General features: G+C 44.7%; 1 protein-coding gene across 2 annotated transcripts in view; it reads left to right on the top strand.

Annotated features, from left to right (window-relative positions):
• The first annotated feature begins 1603 nt into the window (after positions 1-1603).
• dner (delta/notch-like EGF repeat containing) overlaps positions 1604-24459 on the top strand; it is a 55198-nt gene continuing 32342 nt past the window's right edge. Inside the window, exon 1 of one of the 2 annotated variants that reach the window (XM_086215648.1) lies at positions 1604-2085. In XM_086215648.1, the coding sequence (XP_086071774.1) occupies positions 1813-2085 (273 nt within the window). In that variant the 5' untranslated portion in view covers positions 1604-1812. Of the gene's footprint in view, positions 2086-13306; positions 13396-24459 lie in introns of those variants that run through there. The other variant, XM_086215649.1, reaches the window with a different exon arrangement.

The raw sequence follows: 24459 nt of genomic DNA, 5'->3' as shown, positions 1-24459 counted from the left end.
GCTTTAACACATTATAGCAAAATTAACAATAAATGTTAGTTTACAATAGTGCCACTTTCCCTCAGCCAGTAACACGTAAAGAAGATCTTTATCACCATCTTTTGGTGCCTGCCACTGACCACAGCTAGTTTAATACTCTTTAAATTATGTTTTTATTACGATGTGAGGTTCAATTTGCGTTGCAATGCTGATGGAAACAGATTTTTTTTCAATTTGAGTAGATTTCAGAGCCTGTGCCATTCAATTTTTATGTCACTATAGAGGTTGACAAAGTACTTTTACTTTCACCAGTCTTTATCGCTCTTTTAAAAAAGGGCCGCTCTCCTTTTCTATATCTTCCGTGTCCAGCGTCCTTGACAAAGCCTGAATCACTCACGCACTGCAGCTCTCTCAACAAAGACGCCATGCAGGGCAGGAAAAAAGAAGGGATTTAGGAGAGTTGGGATTAGGAGACTTGGTTAAAGATCACCACCTCTCATGTACAAGAGCAGGCACTTTATTTGTTTTCAAAGTATGCAACATTTATTAAAGGATCACTTCGAAGGCAGCAGCATGCGTCCTAATATGAAACACAATACCGCAAACAAGTAACCTGACAAGAAGGACAGGTGGTGACCAAAGTGCAGTTATTTGGTGTAAAAACAGACACATACCAGGTACACAGACGCTGTGCAGTGGTTCCGTGCTCAGTATCCTTCAGGATCCTACAAAAGTCCTCATTCAGGTCGGCAATTTTGAATCGTTCGGCGTTCCAAGCTGGGGGGGGGGGGGGGCAAACTCTTACTTTCCAAGATTGGAACAGTCAGGTCAGCAGCAGATTATTGGGTTCTATGGAGATGTGCAATAAGAAAGGGTCGGGTTTTTTTTTTTGTTCATTTAACTAAACAAGTGTATTGGTTGTGCAGAAAAACAATTAAAACCGTATTAAGAAATCCTTAAAGAGTCGCCTCCCTCGTTTTAAAACCCATCCAGGCGGTAGAATATATTTTCATCTCGCTCGTTTAACTGCTGGACACACAATGACTTCCAGTTCTTAGTCCTACTCTTTGTGCAGTGGAAGCGTCACAATTCCACATTATAATTGCCTGCTGAATTCTGGATCCGGATCAGCTTCCTAAATATTTGTGCCGCTGGAAAAAAAAAATCTGTTACACTTTTACCCATGATGATGATGATGATGATGATGATGAAACACTGCTCGAGCATCAAGCTCTGCACATCCGTTATTCTACCCAAATTTAATGGGGCTCCCTCAGCCTCCAGCCCTCTGCCTCCAAGGTGCTGCAGGTGCATCACATCCCTCCTGTTATCACTGGAGAGTCGATGAAGATTCTCTCCTCCCCGTCTCCTCCTCCTCGTTTACATCCCTCCCTCATCCCTCCTCCCTCCTTCCTTGCAGCCTGGCTTCAATCCGAGGTTAAAGCTGATGAGAGCTCCTGTATTTAGTGTGGTGAGAGCTGCCGGGAGAGCGAGGGGGTTGGTGGGCGGAGAATGTGTGTCGTCACATCCCCGTCACTGTGACTTGGACACAGCGAGGAGCAGCGAGCCCTCCCTCTCCCTCCTCTCCCCCTGCTCCTTCCCTCCCTCCCTCAGCCTGCACAGCATCAGCCAGTCGTCTTTCAATTCTTCAGCCTGTGCACAGCTGAGCCTCAACATCCAAACAACCTGCCGCTGCCGCCTCCTCCTCCTCTCTCTCTCACACACACACACACACACACACACACACACTCTCACACACACACCTCTCAGTCGCTGCCAGCAGCTGCTGAGCTCTGAGGAAACAAGAGAAGAAAGCAGAGTAAGAGGATCAGGATGAGTCCAAGCTCCAAACCCCCCCTGTTTCTCCTCCTCCTGCTCTGGAGCAGCAACATCGGGGCAGTCCCCTCCCCATTCCAGCTGGCCCCGGACACCCCGGCCCCGGCTGAGCCCACCCCGACCCAAGCCACACCACGGCCGGACCCCTGCGAAGGCCGACCCTGTCTCAATGGGGGGTTCTGCCTGGCCCTCCCCTCTGCTGGGAGGCCAGAGGACACCTGGGAGTACACCTGCACATGCAGCCAAGGCTTCACAGGACGCAACTGTGAGGTGAGTTTATCACCAACCTCTAAGTGTGTGTGTGTGTGTGTGTGTGTGTGTGCGTGTGTGTGCGTGTGTGTGTGTGTGTGTGTGTGCGTGTGCGTGCGTGTGTGTTTGTGTGTGTGTGTGTGTGTGAGAGAGAGAGAGAGAGAGAGAGAGATCTTATTCCTTTATTCATTTTGTCTGGGACGACTCCACTGGGAGCATTGGGATAAAAGTAACATTAACTGTTATTTTATGAGGTGGAGTTCAACTTTGTGTGTGTTTGTGTGTTTGTGTGTGTGTGTGTGTGTGTGTGTTTGCACTCATCAGACTAAACTTCTTGTGTTTTATGTTAATCTACAATAGTAAAAAGGCTTCTGTATGTGTGAACGTTCCTTCATCACCCCTGAATGAAAAGACCTGGGGCAGTCACAGATATGACATCATGACCTCCATCAGAGGCTTTGAGGTTGACCTCTGAGGTCATTATGGTGAATCCAGGGTTAATTTGTCTCATTGTGCTTGTTGGACTTATTTCCGTGTGAGAGTTATAGGGGTCCAGGTGATGGCGGGAAGTCCGTGAGGGAAATGAGGAGGTGGTGGTGTGTCGTGCTTGTCAAGTTCTCCCTGTCAACACTTTCAATTATTGTTGGCTTCCATGCCAACTCACACATTCATGACGGTGATGGTGAAGGATTCTTGCTCAAAGGCACTTAGACGGGGTCTCCAGGCATCAGACCTTCTGATCACCAGACCAACACTCTGCCCCAGCACCCGGAACTATAGAAGTACGAGATACTGCTGCTACAACACGTCACACTACTGAAAGCCTTGGGGGGGGGGGGGGGGGGTTCATTCACCTTGTGTGTGTGTGTGTGTGTTTGTGTGTGTTTGTTTGGATTTGCATGAGACTATTCTCACTTTCTACTGTGCGAGGATGCTTTTTTTTTTTTTTTAATGAGAGCATGTGCTGTCACCGAGACATGGAGACAAGTGCTGCGTTGCTGTGGCAACAGGAGGGAAGAGCACTGAGATCCAATTGTAGGTGTGTATGTACAAGCTTGTATCATACTCCTATGTTCTTGTACCAGTGTGTGTGTGTGTGTGTGTGTGTGTGTGTGTGTGTTTGTAGTTGATACAAACCACAAATGGTGCAAAGTTACAGTGTATTGGGTGCTGAGCTCATTCGCATGCAGAGGATCTCATGACATCTGGAGCGCTGATGCTCAGGTCAAATGACCAGGTTCACTCTGCATTCATCAGCTGGACCTGAATATCGTTAAGTGCATCGATGTCTTTCACTCTCTTCTAGTTATTTATCTGCGGCTGCAGCTTGAGCTCTTTGTACACTCATTTGCATGATGACATCAGTGAAGTCGACCATCTTTTACTGCATCAGATCGACACAACGGTGCAAAATTGATTTTAGCAGTGAAGTTCATTCTTGAACTTGTGAGCGACCCAATAATCATTCTCTCAGCCTCCGCTGTGCTCCACCGCTCATTTAAATTGATTGTTTCAGTAAAAGATTTTCCGTGTAGCATTCTGTTCCCCATAATCATCATCATCATCAGTCTTTTGAAGGTTGCTGCCTTCGTCCTGCAGGATTTTATTGTTCGTCTGGTTTGCCAGAGCCATGATGTAACCTTTGTCTTTAAATTCAAGGACATGAAGCTCCTGTAGCAGCTGCCTTATTTTCTAATTTTGCAGTTTACGTCTCTTCTCCTGTGCTGTATGATACTAATTTGAGGTTACAATAAGCAGAGTGAGCCTGCAGTAGTCAGCCGGGCCTGTGAGTCACTCAATGGTGAAAGAGAGCATCCGCTCGCAGCAGAGAGGATAAATGAGTCTTCTGCAGCATCGCAGGAGGAAGTGACAAGGTGACAGGGTGAACTTTAGCTTAATCACCAACAGGTGGCAGCCACGACCCCTCGTGTGTTCTGTTTCTAGCATGTTTGCCTCAGTTCATGTAGGACAGGTAAGTCTACTGCTGGTGTGAGCGAGGACCTGGTGATCTGCTTGACTGTCCTGGATTCAGCTCTCAGAATAGAAAGCAGTTCTACCTCTGCATAAAGGGAACATTTGCAATCATCCTTGAGAAGGTTGACCTCAGTGTTCTGTTAAATCCCAGAACAACATGCACTCAGGCTTTATTGCTTTTATACGCCAGAGCTCAGGTCCGACACGGGTCCTGAGCCGAGCACAGGAGGAATCATTGATTTCTGCCTTGCTTCCCTCTCGCTGCTGGTTTCTTCTCCATGGAAACTGGAGCAGCAGTCAATTGAGATTTGGTGAATGACCTGATTGGATGAAGGCAGTGCTGGTTTGCATCCTCGGCCCTCTTCATGCTTCACAACACAGATTCACAGAGGTTCAAGAGGAGAAGATGGAGGAAAGACAACACAATGAATGAATGATGAAAGGGGAGTCTGCTGAGAGTAAATGGGGGGGGGGGGGGGTCTAAGAGTGAGGGGAGCGACACCTGACAGATTTCTTCTTTAAGAGGTTGTCTTAGATATTTTTAACCCAAATCTGAGCCCCCCCCCCCCCCCCCCCGCCACCATCACTCACTGATTAAAATAAGTTTCAGCTCCAGGGTCTTTGCCTCATTCTCACAGCTCTCATGGTTATTTGAGGCTGTAGCAGGGAGACACACACACACACACACACACACACACACACACACACACACACACACACACACACGCACATGCAACAGCTCTATGTGTGAGGCTCCGCTCATCACTGACTGCAGCTTTAATTAAGACTCCAGGATGAAAGTTCCGAGACCAAAAGTTCCCCTTGGCTGAGGTCTTTGCCACCTGAGTGCTTTCTAGTTTTGAGTTCTGTGTCAATCCTGGAGCAAGTCGTCTTAAAGTGGATTATCACCAAAGAAAAACAACCATTGAATCTGAGACTAAACCTCAACAGAAGGTTTGGTATTAAAACTCAGACGTGTCTCTTGATTTCAGAAGATTTGTTGCAACACTTTTTAAATCATCTAGCTAAGCTGCTAATCCGGCCGGTTGTGATTTATACTGCAGGAAGCAGAGCGGCCTAATGTGAGGCACAGCAGCGGGCGCCAGGGGAGAACAAGCCCACTTACTTTTTAAACTCAGCAAGTTTTAATAACAGCCTGCACCTTTTCTGGATTGTAGCATGTAAGCTTTCCTACTGGAATTCACTTCCTCTGGCCTTTCAGTGAGTTATTAGCTTCTCTCCCTCTAACTTATTCATTATTGAAAGGCCTGTTGTGTGCCCTGATGGATTTTGGAACACAATGGAGCTGTGGCAGCGCAATACAGCCCTCCGTCATGAAACGGGTCCAGCGAGCTGAGCCAATCTGCAATATGAAAGCAGTGGATCATGACAGAATTTACAGACTTTAGCTGGCTTCTCTGCCACGGCGTCATGAATGTAGAATGTGTTTTTTATTTTACTTTTATTTGAAGAGGGGTTGTGGGACTGTGTGTTTGTGTGTGTGTGTGTGGGGGGGGGGGTCTCTCTGAAGTGGAGCAGCAGCAATTTAGATGTTTCATACAGTCAACAGTTCTGCCTCCTTGTAATAAGCTCATGCAGAGATGTGATGGACTGGAGGCTTTACATCCTCATGCGAAAGATTTTTAGATCCCAGCTGAGAGTTTTGTTCTCCTGTCTCGCCTCAAACCAGCAGAGCTGAACTTTCTTCTGTCTGACTTGCATCATTTTAAGTCAAATATACTCCTCCAGATTCTTCTAGAGATTAACAAATGTTGTTTTTTTTTTCTGCTGAGTTTGTGTAAGAGCAGATATCAGGAATAGTTTGGGGAAATATGATTAATTTCTTGATGAGAATCTGATGAGCGTTTTATTATGATGAAGGAAAAGTGTGAAGATTAAAATCACTGTACATTCAACACGGAAGAAACCATGGTAACACCTCGGGGTGTGTGTTAAAGTGTCATCCCACACTGTAGTTATAACACATAAAGTAGCAGTAATTGTTACCACATTTATGAAGATCTAAAGTGGCAATGTGATGCTTAAAATGCACGCATTGAGTCTAACCTGTTGGTAGGAGAATTAGCAGAGTGCTGCACTATCGCCCTGAAATCTGAAGAGAAACAACTGATATTTTGGATACAGAAGAAGGAAACATGTTTCAACACAATATGAAAATATGTCTCCTTCTATTACGGCGTCCTTCATGCTCATGGTTGATCTCTTTCCTGAACCCAGAGCATTTGTATGCGTGTTGCTAACGGTAACCATAACCATACACTGACAGATGGTCGGTCAGAGTTATTTTTCTCCTCAGCTCTGTTCATAAATGTCCTGTATTGCTTTGTTCTGGATGCACGACCTAACACAAGCACCTGAAAGCAGACTTGCACGCTGTTCTCGCGCAGGAACTTTGGGAACATCATATTCCCTTGAAGAGAATCTGCTATTCATTCCCTCGTTCTTGACATATAAATAGTATAATGTTACAATGTTCGATGTTTATGTTAAACATCGCCAAATAATCATGTAAGAGTGGATTTAGCGTCTGAAAAGTGAAGCCAGTGCATTCTTACTAACGGCCAGCAGGGGGCAACATCACTGGTTTGAGAAAGAAATCGACCGTATAGAAATTATAGAAACCGTATAGAAATCTGTCTTGATTTAACACCTCAGTGAACATTTTTGATTTTTCATTTGCAGAGGACAATTAGCAGTGGTGCTGATCTTTTATCTGAGGGCAGGAAAGGAAACAACAGGTTTCTGACTGTCTCGCTAAACTCATCTGTGACACGTGTCAGGATTAATGGCTGTGTGAGAAGCAGCGTGTTGACACAAGACGCACCACTCCGACAATACGGAGGGAGGCTGCACTCCAAACAAATAGGTGAAATCACTTAATTTGCATCAGAAACATGAGCTCATGCATGGCAGACTCAAGATGATAATTAGATGTTGAGATGCAAAGGCAGTGGGAAACTTGTAATTTACATCCCTCCGCTTGCAATTTAGCCAGTTTTTCGCATCTTGTAGAAATTGACTTCCATTCAGCGACAGCAGAAGGGATGCTTTCTTCTGTCATTCGGTTGGTTGTTGCATCCCAGCTTACTCCTCCTGACAGCGAGAGTAAACAAAGCTGAGTCCTGAAGCTGCATCATCATTATGGCAGGAGAGAGGAGTGTGTCGTGTGTGTGTGTGTGTGTGTGTGTGTGTGTGTGTGTGTGTGTGTGTGTGTGTGTGTGTGTGTGTGCGTGTGAGCATGCGTGTGTGGTGGTCAGCTCTGGTCTCTCAGGGCCCTTCGCTCTGCTGCTGCACACAAGCTGGAGCTGCGTCCAATTAAGCGAAGCTCAAAGCTCATCACAAGTCTTTGGTCTCTTTGATACTGCTGGCTTGTTCGTCCGACCACTGCGGTCCAGAAGCCTAACAGCCCTCACATATTCAACATATTTTCATCACTGATTCATTTTCTAATGATTTCAGTCAATGAAATGTCAGATAATAACAACAACAGCTTTCTGCTTTCTTTTTTTTATACTCAAGAACAGAATAGCAACATTAATCCGTGGCGTTTTGGTGCCAGACCTTCATCAGGCAGGTGATGATGTGAGCCTGGTGAAGCTGGAAAATCAGATTCAGGTTCTGGAAATGTTGCTGTCCAGAGCCTTTTCCCTGACTGAAGTTCCACCAATGCAAGGATGCGTGTGAACTGAAGGTGAGAGTCAAAAAAACGCCAGCGGCGCCGCAGCGGTTAAGTTCGCTGATGGCACTGATGTGGCTATTGAAGCCGAAAAAGCCTGAAAAGACTCCCAGGACCCTCAAAGCACAACAACATACCTGGAGGACGTCTCCTCATGGGAGAGAAGTCTTGGCGTTCACCCAGCTGGGATGGGGAAAAGGTTTAATATAAAATCAACAAAAGGCAGCGGAGAGATTTGTATTCTCCTGGTGTTTTCTCTCTCTGACGGAGAACATGAATTAGAACCAGGCTTCTGTTCTCTGGTTACAACTCTACACTTTGGGATGGGTGTTGTTAACAAAATGAAAGTCACAAACAAACTTGGGAGAAACATTTGCTGTTCGCTAGCGGTACCAGGTAGCAGGGAGTGTTAGCTGAATTCAGTTTTGTTCCCCTTAAAGTAAATGACTGCACATCTCATGTTTAACCGACGCTGTCGACATTTGACTTGGTGGTGAAACAATGGATGATTTTCTGACAGCTACTTGCCTCGCATCCAGGCGGTGCACCCTCGTGGGCCCTGGCTGCGAGCAATGGTGGTGAATCATACCGAAGTCCATGAGCGGTTATTCAACTTTCTCCCTGATCGATTTGCGTGAGCTGAGCAGTCGCCCTCCCCACTGATGAGAACCCCGTCGCCTGCAATGGGAGGCTGGTCCGACTGAATAATGACGTGAAACAAAATGCAATTCAGTCTGAGGCTTAACCCGACGAAGGTCTGGCAACCAAACTTTGTGAGTTAGCCAGTTTTTGAGTGCTGCTGTGGATCCCTCTCCCATGCACCTGCCTCCGCTCGGAGTCACGCAAACTCTATAACAGCTAAATTACCATAACACTGTAAACCTCTGGTAGTTTGCTATTTCATGGTGGCGTCACATTGTTGTATATTTGTAGCCAGTTTTGGCAGAGAGTCGTGTAGAGCAGGAATTTATGCCAGTGGGAACCAGCAGGAAACTGGACACCTGATCTTTGAGTTGCTGTCAAACCCTCAGCAGGATTCCAGTAATGGGAAGAGATCAGTTTTTTAAGGATTAGAGTTCATTTCCTTTTGGGGTTCTTAATTCTTTTTGTTAATGCGTCTTGTCTTCACTCTGGAACTTATGCATATTCACACCTATCAACTGACATCTACTGCATATTTAAGCACCTTGCGATGATGCTGAAGATGATGAGGAATCAAAAACGTGGCATGACTTGCCGAGCGGAACCTGATTTTTTGGTGTGCAGATGGTGGGATGAAAGCGGAGGGAGTGACTGTGTGAGCAGGCTGCAGCTACGTTTGATACCGGCGGTGAAAAGAGAGGCTGCTTTGAGCCGTTATCACTGAGCTATCACCGCTACTCATGTTGAAGTTCTCAGATGTTACGATGCTACGCTCAGCCTTTCACCAGGAGGGCAAGCGGCCACTCGCTTTGGCCATTAGCATATCACACATCACCTGGACCTTTTGATCTGGGGAGAGAGGAAGATGAGGAGGAGGAGGAGGAGGAAGGGGGGGTGTATTAGAGAGGCAGGTGTGCGGGGGTCACACACCACATACCCATCAATCTAATGACGATTATGACAGATGAAAGTCATTTATCTCTCTAAGTTAGCGCACAGTACATTTAGCATCTGGATATTAGCATTCAGCTCAGTGACTAGCGCATCCATGCATCCATCCATCCATTTTCCATTCTGCTTATCCGTTAAGGATCGCAGGGGGATGGGGTGGGGTGGAGCCTCTCCCAGGTGACATTGGGACACTGGGCAAGTCGCCAGTGCGTCGCAGGGCTGAATAGCGGATCATCACGTGTCATTTTGTGATCGATCCCCTCAAATAAGAAACATCAGCTGTGTTGTTTTACCAAAGCGAGGTTCCTGACATCCACAGGTGGAAAAAAAATCTACTTTCAGAAAGCTGCTCTCTCCAGCGTGTAAAGACAATGAAATTCGTCTGGCTGAAGTCATGCTTCATCTCTATGTTTTTTTAATTCCTGTTTCCTTAAATAAGCCTAATCGTTTGCTGCTGTTTTTCATTTTTCATGCTCTCCTGACTGCTCGCATTTCTCCAGCTCATATTTCTTTTCTTTCTTAATCACCGCCACTCATCATGGAGGAGCTCTTATCTCTTGTCATCGGCTCTTTAATTTTGCCGGAGTCTGGCAGCGAGACTTTCCTCCCGTGGTCATTATGTTTTCTTCCAGTGGTTGAGATGTTTTTAGTGTTTTAGTGTGTCTGTCCATCAGCACTGCTGGGCGAGGGGTGGGTGTCATCGTTGCTCACCCTCACACGTACAGCAATCACCCGGCGGGGTCCTCCACGCTGCTGCACTCTCCTCAGCAAATATCGTATAAACCAAACCGATGATAAGGAATCTTCAGATATCGGCCATATTGGTTGTAAAATGTCAACATCATGGATGTGTGCAAAAAAAAAAAAAAAAGAAGAAGAAAGAAAGAAATCCAGTATTGTGCATTTGTGCGCATGCGCAATGATTTCTGTTAGCAGGAATGTTTGTTTTTGAACTCTTTCACACAAACTCAAGTATTTCGATTCGTCTGTTCTTGATTCAAAGCCTCACTTGTTCCACTGTGTCTTTCCGGCTCATCGCACAGAAAAAAAAAATCTTCTCAGTAGCTTTTTCAGTTTTTGAAATACCAACCCCCCCCCCCCCCAAAAAAAAGACAAAAACAAAACAAAAGCACATGCCAATGATCTTATTAACTTGTTGGCAGACAGAAAGAAAAAGTTTTGTGCGTGGACTCAGAAATAAAAAGAAGAAGCGGCTAAAGAATTAGAGCTGATTAAAGAGACTGACGGGGCTTTGAATGAAGACGATCCCTGGAGAGGCTGAGGACCGTTGGGATGCTTGCAGACAAGGCCGGATTAACCATTAGGGCAACTGGGCAGTTGCCCAGGGGCCGCGGGCCCTCTAAGGATCCCGCGGCCCCGTGGCAATCAGTGCAAAAGCAAAAAAAACCATTAGTCTCTTGGCCATTGAACACGAACTTGTTAGTGGTCTTGATTTTGAAGATATTATACACCAGTTTGCCCATTTAAAGTCAAGAAAGAGGCCAGTGTAAAATATGCTTACCAAAGGAATAGCATATGCTATAGATATGCTTACCAAAGGAAAAGCCATAAGCAGATAAGATAAGAGTGACTATTATATAATGTCTTTGTTTTTGTTCTGAAGAAAGTCCAAGTTAAATGTTCTGTCATTTATTTTGTACTTGGAGACTGTTTGATATTAAAGCACTGACTGGACAATATTATAATCTTCTGTGGTTAATTGTTGATTCCGCGGTGTTGGTTGGGTTTGTGGGTTTGGGGGGTTGGGGGGGGGCACTAACAGGTTGTTGCCCAGGGGCACTGTGGAGTGTTAATCTGGCCCTGCTTGCAGAGAAGACGTGTCAGAGGAACATGGATTTAATAAATAATAATAATGATAATAATAATAATAATAATAAGCATTCTGACTTCTAGCTTGCTGCATGTGTCTGGGGAGCAGGAGGAACAACTCCTAGATAAATGACCCAGAAGCTGAACAATGCTGGTTTAGTTTCTATATGTTGTGTTCTATTTACAAGCGCAGGGGAGCAGCAGCTCTGGCTCAGCAGGAACTCACCACCATGATAACCTTCAGCTCTGATAGCCTCATTACTGTCGCTTCAAATGATCCCGCTTGTTGTCCATGCCTCTGACATAATGAGTGTGTGTGTGTGTTAGGAGGAAGGTGTATGTGTGTGCGTGGGTTTTGTTAGAGCCTCTGAGCTGCGAAGCATGCTTGGTGTGTGTCGGCTGGAGCTTGTATGTATGGGTGTGTGTGTGTGTGTGTGTGTGTGCGCGCGCGCGCGCTCATATCGTGCAGATACACACGGTTTTAACGTGTTTTTACCCATCAGATTCAAGAGCTCTAAATGAGTCCGCTCGAGATAAATCGTGGCTGTTGGAGAACTTTCTGAGAAATAAACGACCCTTCCATCTCGTGGTTCAGTCTCTATCTCTCCTCCAGAAGAAACAGCGTCTCACCAACAGACACACTGTCTCCCTCTCACACCCACAACTCGTCTATTAAGTTGACAATATGTTATTTAATGAAGCCAACCGGGAGACATGCCAGCATACTGTGGAATGTGTGTGTACTGGTGTGTGTCCTGAACATCTTCTCTTAGCTGCAGACAATACACACCAGCTTAATCCATAAAATCCCTTCAGGACCAGTAGAGCACCTCCGACAGAGCGAGGAGCGAGGTGCAGTCATCAGCCTCCAGCGCTAGACGCAGAGATTAGCTCGTATTAACAGCTGGGCCTGTCTGGGAGTTGATAGGAGAGACGCCACGCGAAGTTTGGACGTCCGTGGGGGGATTGTGCTGTAAATGTATTCACCAGAGAGCAAATACAGAAATATAATTTAAATAAAAGTTCACCAAACACTGGGGTTTTCAGGGAAAAAAAAAAAAAAAAAAAAAGCAATGGTCGGACAAAGAAGTTCAATGCAACAGAATTATTAGTCAGTATTGTACATTTATAACAAGTTGCTTTCCTCAGTATTTCTCACATCTGTGGAACTGACACGGTCCACGCGAGCTCCAGTAATGATAATCCATCTTTTCCAGCTGAACCAGATTTTTCTGAATTAAAAGATACGGCTGAACAATATTGATAGCAGAGCTAAAGTCAATATTAGGCACCCGGGCGTAAACTCTTGAGTTCAGAGGAAGTTTAAAAACCAGTAATAGCATCATCAATACTCCGTCCGTGTCTGTAAGCACGCTGTAATCGCTCTAATTATCTCATGATTAATCTACTTAGGGAAAGCTTAACGGTTACAGGTAGCAGTAACTTCTGCCAATTTGGTTTCAGGGACTCGGTGAAGTAGATAAAATGTTCAGTTTATCTGGATTTGAAGAACACGCGCGTATTATTCGATATTAACTTTTGGGATGCAGAAATAACAAATTCATCACTTCTGTCGTGTTACTCAAATCTGCCTCATTGGTTCTGTTACAGACCTTGAAGCAGAACACACATTTGTACCGTTGCGATGAAGCTTCCTCTCACTTTGGCGACCAGGAGTGAGTCCTGAACCAAACAGAACCCAACACAACTCAAGCAAAATATGTCACGAAACCCAAGCTAATCTAAATGTATGTAAATTAAGGACTAAACCAAGTGGCAACACCAACTGTAAAACTAACCTTAATGGACAGGAATCAAAGGGAGGGGGGGGGGCATCACTAAACCTTGTAAATCTGCCTGGACAAACCAGGTGAGGGTGTAAAAAGCTGGGGGGGGAGTGCATAAATCTTAATTCCTGCCCTGATACACACCGAGCTACCACTGAAACACAAGTCAGGGCTGCTGAGACAAACCTGGGCTCGCTAGTTGTTAAACGACCGCGGACCCAGCTGAGTCTCCCCGCAGTAAATTGTCTGACTAGTTGCGGACGTTAAAGGAGAAGGGGGCGGAGCTAGTCTGATTACATACCCGGCGCCCAATCATCTCCTGGAGATGGCGCATTCTCATTTACATAATCCCACATCCTCCATATCAGACTGGAACATTGTGCAGTTTCCGTGAAAGTTTAATGAGTGAACGAACCCGGCCACGGTGGACAGGATGAGCACCGACTCTTTGTGAGTAACACCAACGCGGGTTAAAACAGTCTGCCTTATCGGAGCTGCTGTAATACCAATCAGCTCCACAAGGCGGCTCCACCTCCCTTGATTAGTTAACGCTTCAGTTTTTCCGGCTGCCGCTCCGACTGTCATTCACCGCGGTCACAAACTGAAGCAGTTTCGGCAGGTTTGGCAGTTCGCTTTGAATCTGAAAAGTGCCGTGAAGACCAGGTTACATCAGAGTCCCTCTGAGCTAGCCGGCTAACACCAGTTAACCGTCAGCTCGTGCAGCTAGCCTCTCCGCCTACACCGCTCCTCATTACCGGAGGGGACCAGTACTCGACCTTCAAACTGATCACTTTATGACACAAAATATACAGGTTTGCAAAAATGTAGTGGTACATGGTTGGGCGAGCTAATGAATCACTAGGCGCTACTCTTATCAGTTTAATTAAACGCGGGTGAGGAGACGCTGGGGGCGGACTCGTTCTGTGGGTGGTCCAATCAGCTCCCGGAACACTCTTATTTACATAATCACACGTGGGTTAGACCCGAATCAAAACCCATGAAGATTGGGGTCAATTAAAAAACGTGCAGTCTCATCTGCATCTGATTTTTGTCAGGAATCAAAAGTCGAATGGAGGAATTCCATCGGTTTTTAGTTGAGGAAACTCTGGATGATGCTAAATTTGGTCCATGGAAATCAGTCCTTCTTGCTCCTCAATTCTGCATACAGATGTTTGGGATTCTAAATGCATTAATAGAACTGGAAGGCAATTAGGCAGTTGGCGAATCTCCTCTCTTTTATTTTCTGTCCCACATTTGATGGTGAACAGCGTGCTAGTTAAAACAAGCTAACAGGCTACGAGTAGCTAAATGAAAGTCCCTGAACTCCTGTCAGATGCATTCTGAGGCCTGAGCCTGTCCTCACACAATAGTCTTCATAGCAAGCATCCTGTGACATGTTCTTATGTATGTTGTTATATAAATCCATTTCTAGAACAGAACCTCATGTAATAGGAGCAATGATCCAGCTGACATGAGTTTGACAGTAAAATGGCCTTTATAAAAGCAGTGTGACGGCGTTTTACAGTCGGTAAAAAGGCTGTTGGGTAACCGGTGAGCAGCAGTGGAGGTGGAGCCGCAGGGGGTGGCTGAGCTCTCTTCCAGGAAGCATCGATCTTGTCTGGAGCTTCTACTCCTGCTGATTTGTCCTGCAGCTCCTCTCTGATCACATCTCACCTCATCGATCAGCAGTCAATCACTGTTTATCAGCTGGAGCTCTCGTGAAATTGCCTTTCAGTGCAATCATGCTTTTTCTGATTAATGAGATGCATTTTTTTCAAGGGGGGGTGTCAAACCTTGTTGTTTGGAATTAAGTGGTAAAAGTTACTCATGAAAATTGTAATATAGCTTCTGTGTGTGTGTGTGTGTGTGTGCGTGCATGCATATATATATGTGTATGCGCAATTTCAAGTGTTACGTCATTATATGTAAAAAAGGAAACAGTCTTTTGTGAGGTTACCCCATAATTAGTTAAATATAAATCAGTTTTGGCTCTGTTCTCTCGCTCCCTCACTGTTGGAGCTCACCACCAGACATGAGACAGAATGAAAGGCATTGTCACGGTCAGAGCTCCCAAAAATACTTTCCTCCTCCTCGGGGACAAAGCTGGTGGGAGCAGGGCGATGATACATGTCCAGTGTCACCTCCTACTATGAGGCCTGGTGCTGTGCCCCTGTTCCTCTTCTAGGATCACCATGGCAACAGAGTAATGACGAGCAAAGCCAAAAGATCAACAGGTGGAGAGTACAGAACACTGGACTTAAAATGTCAGGGCTACTTCCTGTACTGAGGAGTTTCTTTCTTTTCTTTTTATAAATCAGAATGGAACAAACAAATTATGCAGCCCACATGGAACAGACAGAGCCGCCAGCAGGACGTATCACATGTTTCCCGTGTTACACGATCCAGTTAATTCCTGTGTACAATCGCCACCCTGCTGCTACCTGACTTCTTGAGAAGCAGGTGGTGATGATTTGCTTCAGATTTGGAGTGACAATGAGAACAGTGTGTTCTTGTTCCAGCGTTTGAGTGACGCATTCCCCGTGGCAGCAGCTTCAGACGCATTTTGAGCCTTGCGTCAAGCAAAGAAGGATTTTTGTAATTCTAACATCCAACCGTTTAAAATCTGGAAATCATCCGCTTGGTTTTTCTGAAGAGACGCCTCTTTGATTTAGCTCCAGACACTGTTTTGCTTTCACGCCAGCAGCCTTTCAATCACGTCAGCAGCAGGTGTCACCTTTTCTTCCTGTGCTGTTTTGTAAGGAACCTTGGGTATGTAGGTCAGAGAGAGCCGCAGCTGCGGCCTTGCACACTCTTGACGCCATTTTTCTCCTGATGAACAATAATTCGGATGCACAAACCCCAACCTTCATTTAAACATGTTCCACTACATTTACCCTAATGTGGAAGAACTAAAGGTTCTGCTCCTGGGGAGATGGTCTCACAGTGGGGAGGGACTATTTATGCAGAAAGTAATGATGAAACAGCGTGTCATACAGAGAGACGGCTTGAAAGCTGGGCAGCGAGCTTCCATTTAAATCATGAAGTCTTCTGTGTTGGACAGCAGAGGCTGCATTTGTTTTAATGTTTTGAGGAGAGAGAACCCAGAAAAACGGTCGACCACCCACGTGTGTCAGAGCTGGAACGAAATGCTAATGACAAGTTTGTGATATTTGATGTACGTCCGGTGTCAGACATGAAACTGTGCCCTGTTATTTTGGAGATGTCAGGTCACTTGTTGAGATGTTAGTTGTGTTGCTCCTTAGCGCCGCATGATTTTGGAGGAAAAAACAAAAAACCTTTGTAACTGCAGTTCTTTTGACTGATACTGCAAAATGAAGCTTAGGTTTTACATCATTATTCTCATTTTCTTGGAAAAAAAACAATGTTTGTTCTGTGGTCTTTGTTGGGATCTGTATCAAAGATGTTTTCTTAAGTCTGTAGATGATGAGGTGTGTGTGTGTAGGCTCTCGTGGGGGAGGGGGGTGGAGCCTATCCCAGCAGGCTTCAGGCGAGAGGCAGGTCACCAGTCCATCCCAGGGCCAACACATATAGACAGACAACCATTGGCTCTCCCAGCCACACCTACGGTCAATTTAGAGTCTGGATTAACCTGGTCCCTCTTGATGTCTTTGGACTGAGGGATGAAGCCGGGGTACCGGAGAGAACCCACGCAGGCACAGGGAGAACATGGAGACTCCACCCAGAAAGACCCCGTGTTTCAGCCGGGACTCGAACCCGGAACCTTCTTGTTGTGAGGCGACAGTGCTGACCACTGCACCACCGTGCTGCCCCTCTGCAGCACCATATTTAATTTAAAGTAGGCACTTGACAATTAGCCTTGTAACAAATATTGCAGCTTTGACAACTGCAGTAGGCCATAATATGATTTAATTTTGTTTCATTGTGCAGCCCTAATGCTCAGGAGACACTGATCATCCGTCATCTCACACACACACACACACACACACACACAGATGGTAATTTATGGCATACACTCCTTAACCTAAAGCTCTTTCTCAACAAAGCCTTCTGTCCTGCTGTCTGACGATTTATCATTTCTCATGAGATAAATTTCGTATTGCGCTCAAAAATCCAGACGTTTTACACAATTACAGAGTGTTATTATGCAAGATCCTTTTGAGGACAGCAGGGGAATGACTTGGTTTGGTGTTTGTGTTGCAAAATTGCCGATGAACATGTGTTCACTGTCTTTTTGTGGCCGGTGGGAGAGGCTCTAGTGAGAAGAGCAAATGTGGCACCAAAGACTTGTGCTGTGTCACATTCACGGCTGCTTGCACTTATTACACAAGTAAACTTTTATTCAATTAGCAGACAATCACTGTAATGTTTGGGTGTCACATTTGGTCACAGATGTGCTCAGAGCCGATGAAAATGTCTGCGCTTGAATGTGACTGCTGAGATTTCCAGGGTGTCAGAACAAACTCATCGTTCCCGTCAACTACCTTTTTGGAAGTGTTTTATATCCAGGAATGTATTTGCGCCTTGCTAAAAGCAGGACTCGAGTCGATTTCAGATTTGGAGGACAGTTATTTATTGTTATGGCGTTCGCTGCAGGTCCGCGCTCGCTATCCTGCTTGCCAATAAATAGCAAGGAAAGAGGTGACAAGTGACGCCTTGTCCAACCTCTGCCAACAGGAAATAATGCAAAAAAAAAAAAAGTGCTCCGAATGACATCAGTGATGCAAGGTTTGAAAGTAATAGTCAATTAAATACTGAGAGGAAAGCCAGCTGGTGATTTATTATTTAACATTTTGCAAGTGTGATGTGCCTCCTTTGGCTTTGTGATGTGCATTGCTGGGATGTTGAGTACATAAAAGCAGCATTATGCAACTTTTTACTTTAAGCAAACAATTTTACTTTATGGGGCATGCTTTAATAATGGGATTGTAATGTTGTTCTGTTCATCTACACTTAACTTAAGCATAAACTGCCACCGAGCTGGACTAAAGAATCGACTGAAGAAGTGTCCAGGTAGAGCAGCGACAAGTAAGTTCACGTTGTCGTGAATGTCCAGTGCTGCTGCAACCTGGATGGATGGACATGAATATGTAGGTTCTCCTCTAACACCAGCTTCGCTTGTGCAAGGCCCTTCAATATTGATGCCCTCCAGCAGCTGTAGTACTCATGAAAGGGGGGGACAGGGTCAACTGCAAGGCTGTTTTTAAAAAAACCACAATCTTCTTCTAACTTTTAAGTGATACGGCACCAAAAAAAAAAAAAGTTTATTTGACTTTTCAAGGATAAACTAATGGGTGTGTTAAGCTCAAAAAGATGTTTTTTTTTAAAATTCCCCTGCAGCTTTATATCTTTGACTCCAGAATTCAGAAAGAGCCAGTCACGTAGATTTATCATGAAGCTAATTGCAACTCGTGGCTAACAACTGCGATGGCAACAAAGCAGCAAAACTGCCCAGATAACATCGCTTTACAAACTCTCAAGCACAGCATCCCGTACAGTCCACATCATGTTTATCAATCATGTATTCCCATGAGAACATCTTCCATCACCAAAACTCCTGACGCTTCCGTTCTAGAATCTGCTCCTCATGCATTGAAACGAAACAGAATTTTGCGGCGGATTGCGTGGAGACCAAACAAAGTTTCCTAACTAAAGCTAACAGGCTAACGTGTGTTGTTGGGCCTCGTTCTGTCTTTGTATTGCCTCATATGACAGGAAATGAAAGAGCTTCTGTTAGCCTGCTAGCTCACAGATGACATTTCCCTCCATTCATGCAGTTTCCGGCATCAAACAGTAAAGGGCATCATATCTACGTTATTTAGCTTGATGCACACTCAACAAAATGATGTGGAAACCAGGCGTGATCCTGGAAGCCTCCGTAACTATGACAGTCAAAGTGTTCTCAGGACATTGGCCCGTTTTGCCGCGGTTCCTAAACCTAACCAGATCTCAATCACAGCGCTGACACTCCATTATTTTCAAAGAGTGTTTAATTTTGTCCCCTCCAGAGCTGAAACAGGAGTTACAGAGTGCGTCACAGTTTGAAGCATAGGGCGAGCTGCCACGTTTGACGAGCTGGGAATGAGAGTGAAGGTCTTTCTGGTTGTGACAGTTAAAACTACTTATCTCAGCCGTGGCACTGAGCTGAAGTCGCAGCAAATCAAGAGCAAGAGCGGTGAAGAGTTCTCACCAGAGAAATGACAGATTATCTGTCACTCTAACAGGAAAAAAAAAGCTGCATGTAGGAGATGTAACACCAAACAAAAGACAAACCCTATCTGACAGAGCTGCTACTGCCTGAGCAGATTCTGATAAGTCCAGAGCCATTTTGTCTGATGGAATAAGAAGAGAACCCTCTAGAAGAGACGGCCGAGTGCCCTGCAGCCCCGGCTCTTCTTGGATGGGTATAAATAGAGTCTTGCACCACCTCCTCTCTTAAATCATTCCCCACTCACTTAGTATTCTCCTTACTTCTCTCCTCCTCGCCTCGTTTTCTTGCATCAATCCCTCCGTCTTTCAGTTTTAACATTTGGCAGACTTGAGAGGTCGGTGTCTTTAGAGGGATGATGCCTGGCAATCACAGCCTGTTATTTAATGTCACATGTTTGATGAGGAAGCCGGGTGAGTGTCCGCCTGCTGTTTTGAGAGTGACAGATGCAGCGGGGAAAAAAAGTAAAGCCGTGAAGAGGAAGAAGAAGAAAGGGACGTAATGAAAAAGAAAGTGAATCAAAATTCTAGTATTTGGATGAGAGTTCATGAGCATCAAGGGCAGTTTCATCTCATTAGCCAACCTTTTCCACGGCTCCTCCATTTACATCTGTTTATGCATCGAGGCAAGATTGAAATGTATCAAGGTGCTCAAGCGTGTTTGTGTGAGCGTCATGGATCCACATTTTGAAAGCAGAGTAACTCTTTGAAGCCACTGAGCCAGGAAGTGATGGGGAAGAGAGAGAGAAAGAGGAAGGGATGGCAGACACTTTGATGTGCAGAAATAGATAACATTAAAGGCTCGCTGACAAAAACACTCTTTGGCCACGACACAAGCTTTATCCCGTGATACTGGATGGTAGCACGACTTGGATAAATATAAAGCAGATGGGTGCAGATTTTAGTAAAAAATGAAGGCCTGTTGTGTGTTTGATGCTTAATACATTTCTGGAATAACTGTCTGGAGCTTAATGATCATGAACATGCATAATAATGTCTTTCTGTCTGATCATGGGGACAGTAGCAGCTCGGCTATAAGGACGTTCTTCCTCCCAAAGCAGCTAATACCCATCTAATCCCATCAGTAACAAACTCACAATAGTGACCGAGGAAAAAAAAACATTTTCAGTTATAAGGCTCTAAAAAAATCTTGCTGAATGATGTACCAATGCATTTAAAGGAAATATCGGATTAATAAATGAAAGATGTGCTGCGACACCTTTTCCTGTGAGACTCCAGCAGTGTTTTGTAGGTGGGACAACGTCACCTGGCGTTCCAGCTCCGTGAGGGAGAGTGGATCTTGGCCGAGTGTTCATTTTAGCGTTTATGTGCTTGGCGGTTCTGTGTCTGCTGCTGTGAAACTGGACCAAACCACTATGTGACCTACTTGTTCTATTTGCCGTGGCCAAACTTTGAAAGACGCACCTGAGGACTTCTTTATTTCATGTTCGGTCTGTGATCGTAACTGATTTAGTGACTGCTCAAACTTATCGCCGTTATCTGTGTTATTTTCAGTGGAAACGCACACTGTTTTGCCAAAGCAACAGAAACTGAATTCCATTCCCACCTTCTCAGCAGGGATCTGTAAAGTTTCTACTGAGCTCATTTTTAACAGCTTGCATGTAAAATAGGTCACTAGAACTCTATTTCTGTTTTTTGCTCCTTTTATGAAAGTGTTCAAAGTTCTTCCTCAGTTTTTTTTTTATACGTCTTTGTGTTGCATCTGAAGTGAGTGGATTGTTTCATCTCGAGCGCAGTGTTTACACCGCAGCTCTTGTATCTCTGGACAGCTTCCACTCTCATCACACAGGATGGTTTGACTCATGTCTGTCTGCTTTGCCACTCACTTCTGCTTTTGTCACGCTACCAAAGAAGTTATGATCACCAGAGAAGAGATGATGGAGGAGAGGTTGTGCTAACAGAGCAGCTGACGGGGGCTGTGGAGCAGCTCGAGTCCTCTGGTTCTCCCTCATGCTGCGACTCCCTAGTTTCTCATGCTGACTCATATTTCTTTCATCTCTGTCTGTGGCCCCCTCCTGAGTCAGGTTGGGACCTTCATTTCCCACCCACATTTCTCTCTTGAGCAGAAAATGATGCACACAATGGCAGATTGGGAGCAAATTGAAAATGCTACTAACTTTTAGATATTCTTCATTTCAAAAAAGAAATATTAAAAGCTTGAGGAAGATCAACTGGGGTTATACACTCACGACTATAGCAACCACCACCCAGTCGTCTTTTATCAAATGGAGAAAGGATCACATTTTCTGCAGCTTTGAAAGGAAACTATTTTATGACCTTCTAGCAGACGTATTAGTCTGGTTTGGTTTGGCTTGGGGAAACATTGTTGCCTGGACTAAAGGGAGTCTCTCCTGATGGTAAATGAATTTTGTGTTCATGGTTGCAGCAAAGCCACTCATCTGTGGTCTGTGTTGCAAATGTGCACCTGAGATGCATTTCATCATTTGCAGTGGTCTTAGTCACGGTACTTTGGGTCCTAACTGTCACTGTTAACGGCCCCCTTGCAGGTATAGTATTTACACATGAATGTGGCTGATGTTTCTGTACTTTTATTGGAGTATTTGTTTCTTTGGAAACTGTAAACTGTCACCCCACTGCATTTACTTTTACTACACATACTTTTGACTCCTCTGCATTTCCATGAACAGCGCCCAAGGCTATATTTTAAATCAATCTGTTATTAAAAAGAAAATGTTGTTTTAGATACTTGAGTGTGATTCAAAAGCAAGTATTCCAGTGCTTTGACCTCCAGAAAAAACTTGACGATGTTGTGGAGCACAGAAGAAGTCCGGTTCCTGAGTGAAGGCTGAAACAGTCCCTGGCCCGGTTTTGTCAGGTCTTCATGTGACAACAGCATTGATGTATTACAATGAGCGGAAGTCCCAAGACGGTAACATCGTGACTCATGTTGCACTGCAGACTGAAAAGCTTAAAAACTTGTGTTATTTTCCTGATACTGGAGGATGAGTGTGTCTGAGCTCTTGGTCCAGTCACAGTGTGACAGACCGAACATCCACTTGCTCCCTCATTCATGACCGTGATAGAAATGGGAAAAAGTCTGTGAGTGAGCATCCAAACTGGTGTCTCTGAGCTGCGCCTGTGCTGACAGCAGAAGTGATGAGGCTGGATCATGAGGGGTTTTATGCTGGGTGGGTTTCTGACTGACGGGTGTAATCAATCATAACAATAATGTCTGCCTGGAATACTGACAGGATATTGCTTCAATGCTAATCCACACGCTCAAAACACTGCATTACGCTGTCACTGAACATTACTGAGATGAGGGAGTTGATGGGGTAGGACAGTGGGTTGGCAGGTGATTACAGTTTTCTTTGAAAATTGTATAAAAACTCCAGTTGTATTAAAAGCCAAAGTAGAAATCCGGTTCTTTGATATAAGTTTGACCAGAAGGTGAGGTCACCCAGTCGTACTTGCTGCGACTCTGTAACGTCTCGAACACGAGATCTTTTTTATCCAACAGCAGTCTGGAGATGGTTAACATTTCATCACGGTTCCTCTCTCACGCTGTATAAAATATAAACTCATACTCAGGGCTTGAAATTAGCATGAGCCACCAGCCAGATCCTAAAATATTCATCAGCCTTGACTTTAGATGACACTTAAGGCGGTTCGCTGGTTTTTATGTATCTATTGTTTAATAAGAATGAGCCCAGACTCTGAAAGATAAGACTTGGAACAATTGTCGTCATGTCGCTGTGGCCTGTGAACAAAACTACCACTTTGCTGCCAAAGAGAGAATGTTTGACACAGTCTTGCATCATGATATGAGGATTATATGAAAAATCTTGCTATTGTGACGAGTTTGTATTCACTTGAAACTGTGTGAAACTTTGAACCCCTACCAGAGCAAAGCCACAGTAAATCTCACAAACACAGAGCAAGCTTGCATATCGCAGGTTTTTCTAATGCACGCCATTTTCTCAAAAGGACAAGGCTGTAAAGGTCTGCATTCAGTTTTATAATGAACACAATAATGGAGGATCATTACTGATGCAGGCATCTGCTAAACAGAACTGAATTCACTTAAGGTTTTTATCTGGAAAGCCTCTTGCGTCTGGACCACTTCCCTGCTTTGTTTGGTTTCTTACTGGTCAATTTATCTGTTCTTTGACGCTTCGTTCGGCCTGCTCGGCTCCACTTGATTGCAGACTTTTATCCAACGTCTTGTGAACGTCGCAAAGCGGCAAAAAGCACCAATGTCATTTTTCCTCCCCCACGCAGTCGTTGCTTTACATAACAAGTATTATGCGCTCTTAGCTGTTCATTGTAGCATAAGAGGAGAGCAGGTGCATCTTCGTCTTGACGTGTCTATTATTGACCCGGTCATCAGAAACACCTGTGCAGCGGTCAGAACTTTTAATTATCATTTTTAAATCATGAACATGTGCAGGAGGCAGAAGGAGGAGAAAAGCTGTCGACCAGTAATACAAAGATATCTGAGCACACAGATCACTTTTTTTTTGGTCATATTATTTAAACAAATTGGAAATGGCAGCCAAAATAACAGCGTTGTGTTTATGATGGTGCTCAGTCTATTTACTGCACATCGCGGTCTCAAAGCTCATGAGAGCAGCTTGGACCAAATACTGGGAGGGGGTGTACGCTGCTGAGGGATGATTTTCGAGTATTTTTTTGTCACTGTCATGAATTATATATTTTGTTTTAGCTGAAGTGTGGGTGCTCATTCCCTGCTGCACATTCCAGATAAAAATGACTGCCGGCTATATGAAAGTTTAATTTAGTTCATCTAGCTAATTGCTGTGTGATTGATTATGTAATTACAGAGTATTTGTTCCTTGGCTGTTACAGTCACATAGTTCTGTAGTAATTCCCCAACTGTGGTGCAGCAGTATTTCATAGCTGTCCATCTTTGGAGACTAATGGAATTTTATAACGTGTGTGTGTGTGTGTGTGTGTTGTGAGATTTTATTTTCTCTCCAGCCTTAATACTTTTTGATATTTGTTCTGCTCCTGTGAGATTACACAATGTTGTGAAGATGCTCCAGTTTCTCTTTGTGGACATGCATTCAGAGAACAGCGAACAAATACTTGCACACTCTTCAAAAAGTAGATGGATCTAGATCAGACACATCAATTTTTAAGCGTTCTCTCATTAGTAAAACTTGAAAAACAAGACTCTTGTGGACACATCACATTAAGTTCCTGCTTATATTCCTTTTAGTCAGACTGTAGTGCGAGAGCAGCACATTATCATAACCCCAGAGACTCTTGGGCCGAGACCCTCGAGCTAAAAATGAAGGCTCGCCTTTTATTTCGCTCCACAGA

The sequence above is a fragment of the Aulostomus chinensis genome, chromosome 10, assembly GCF_037954235.1.
Source record: "Aulostomus chinensis isolate RoL2024-O1b breed Wild chromosome 10, RoL_Achi_v1.0, whole genome shotgun sequence".
NCBI lineage: Eukaryota > Metazoa > Chordata > Actinopteri > Syngnathiformes > Aulostomidae > Aulostomus > Aulostomus chinensis.
Note: the sequence above shows the minus strand (reverse complement) of the source record. Positions and strands in the feature narration are given on the sequence as shown.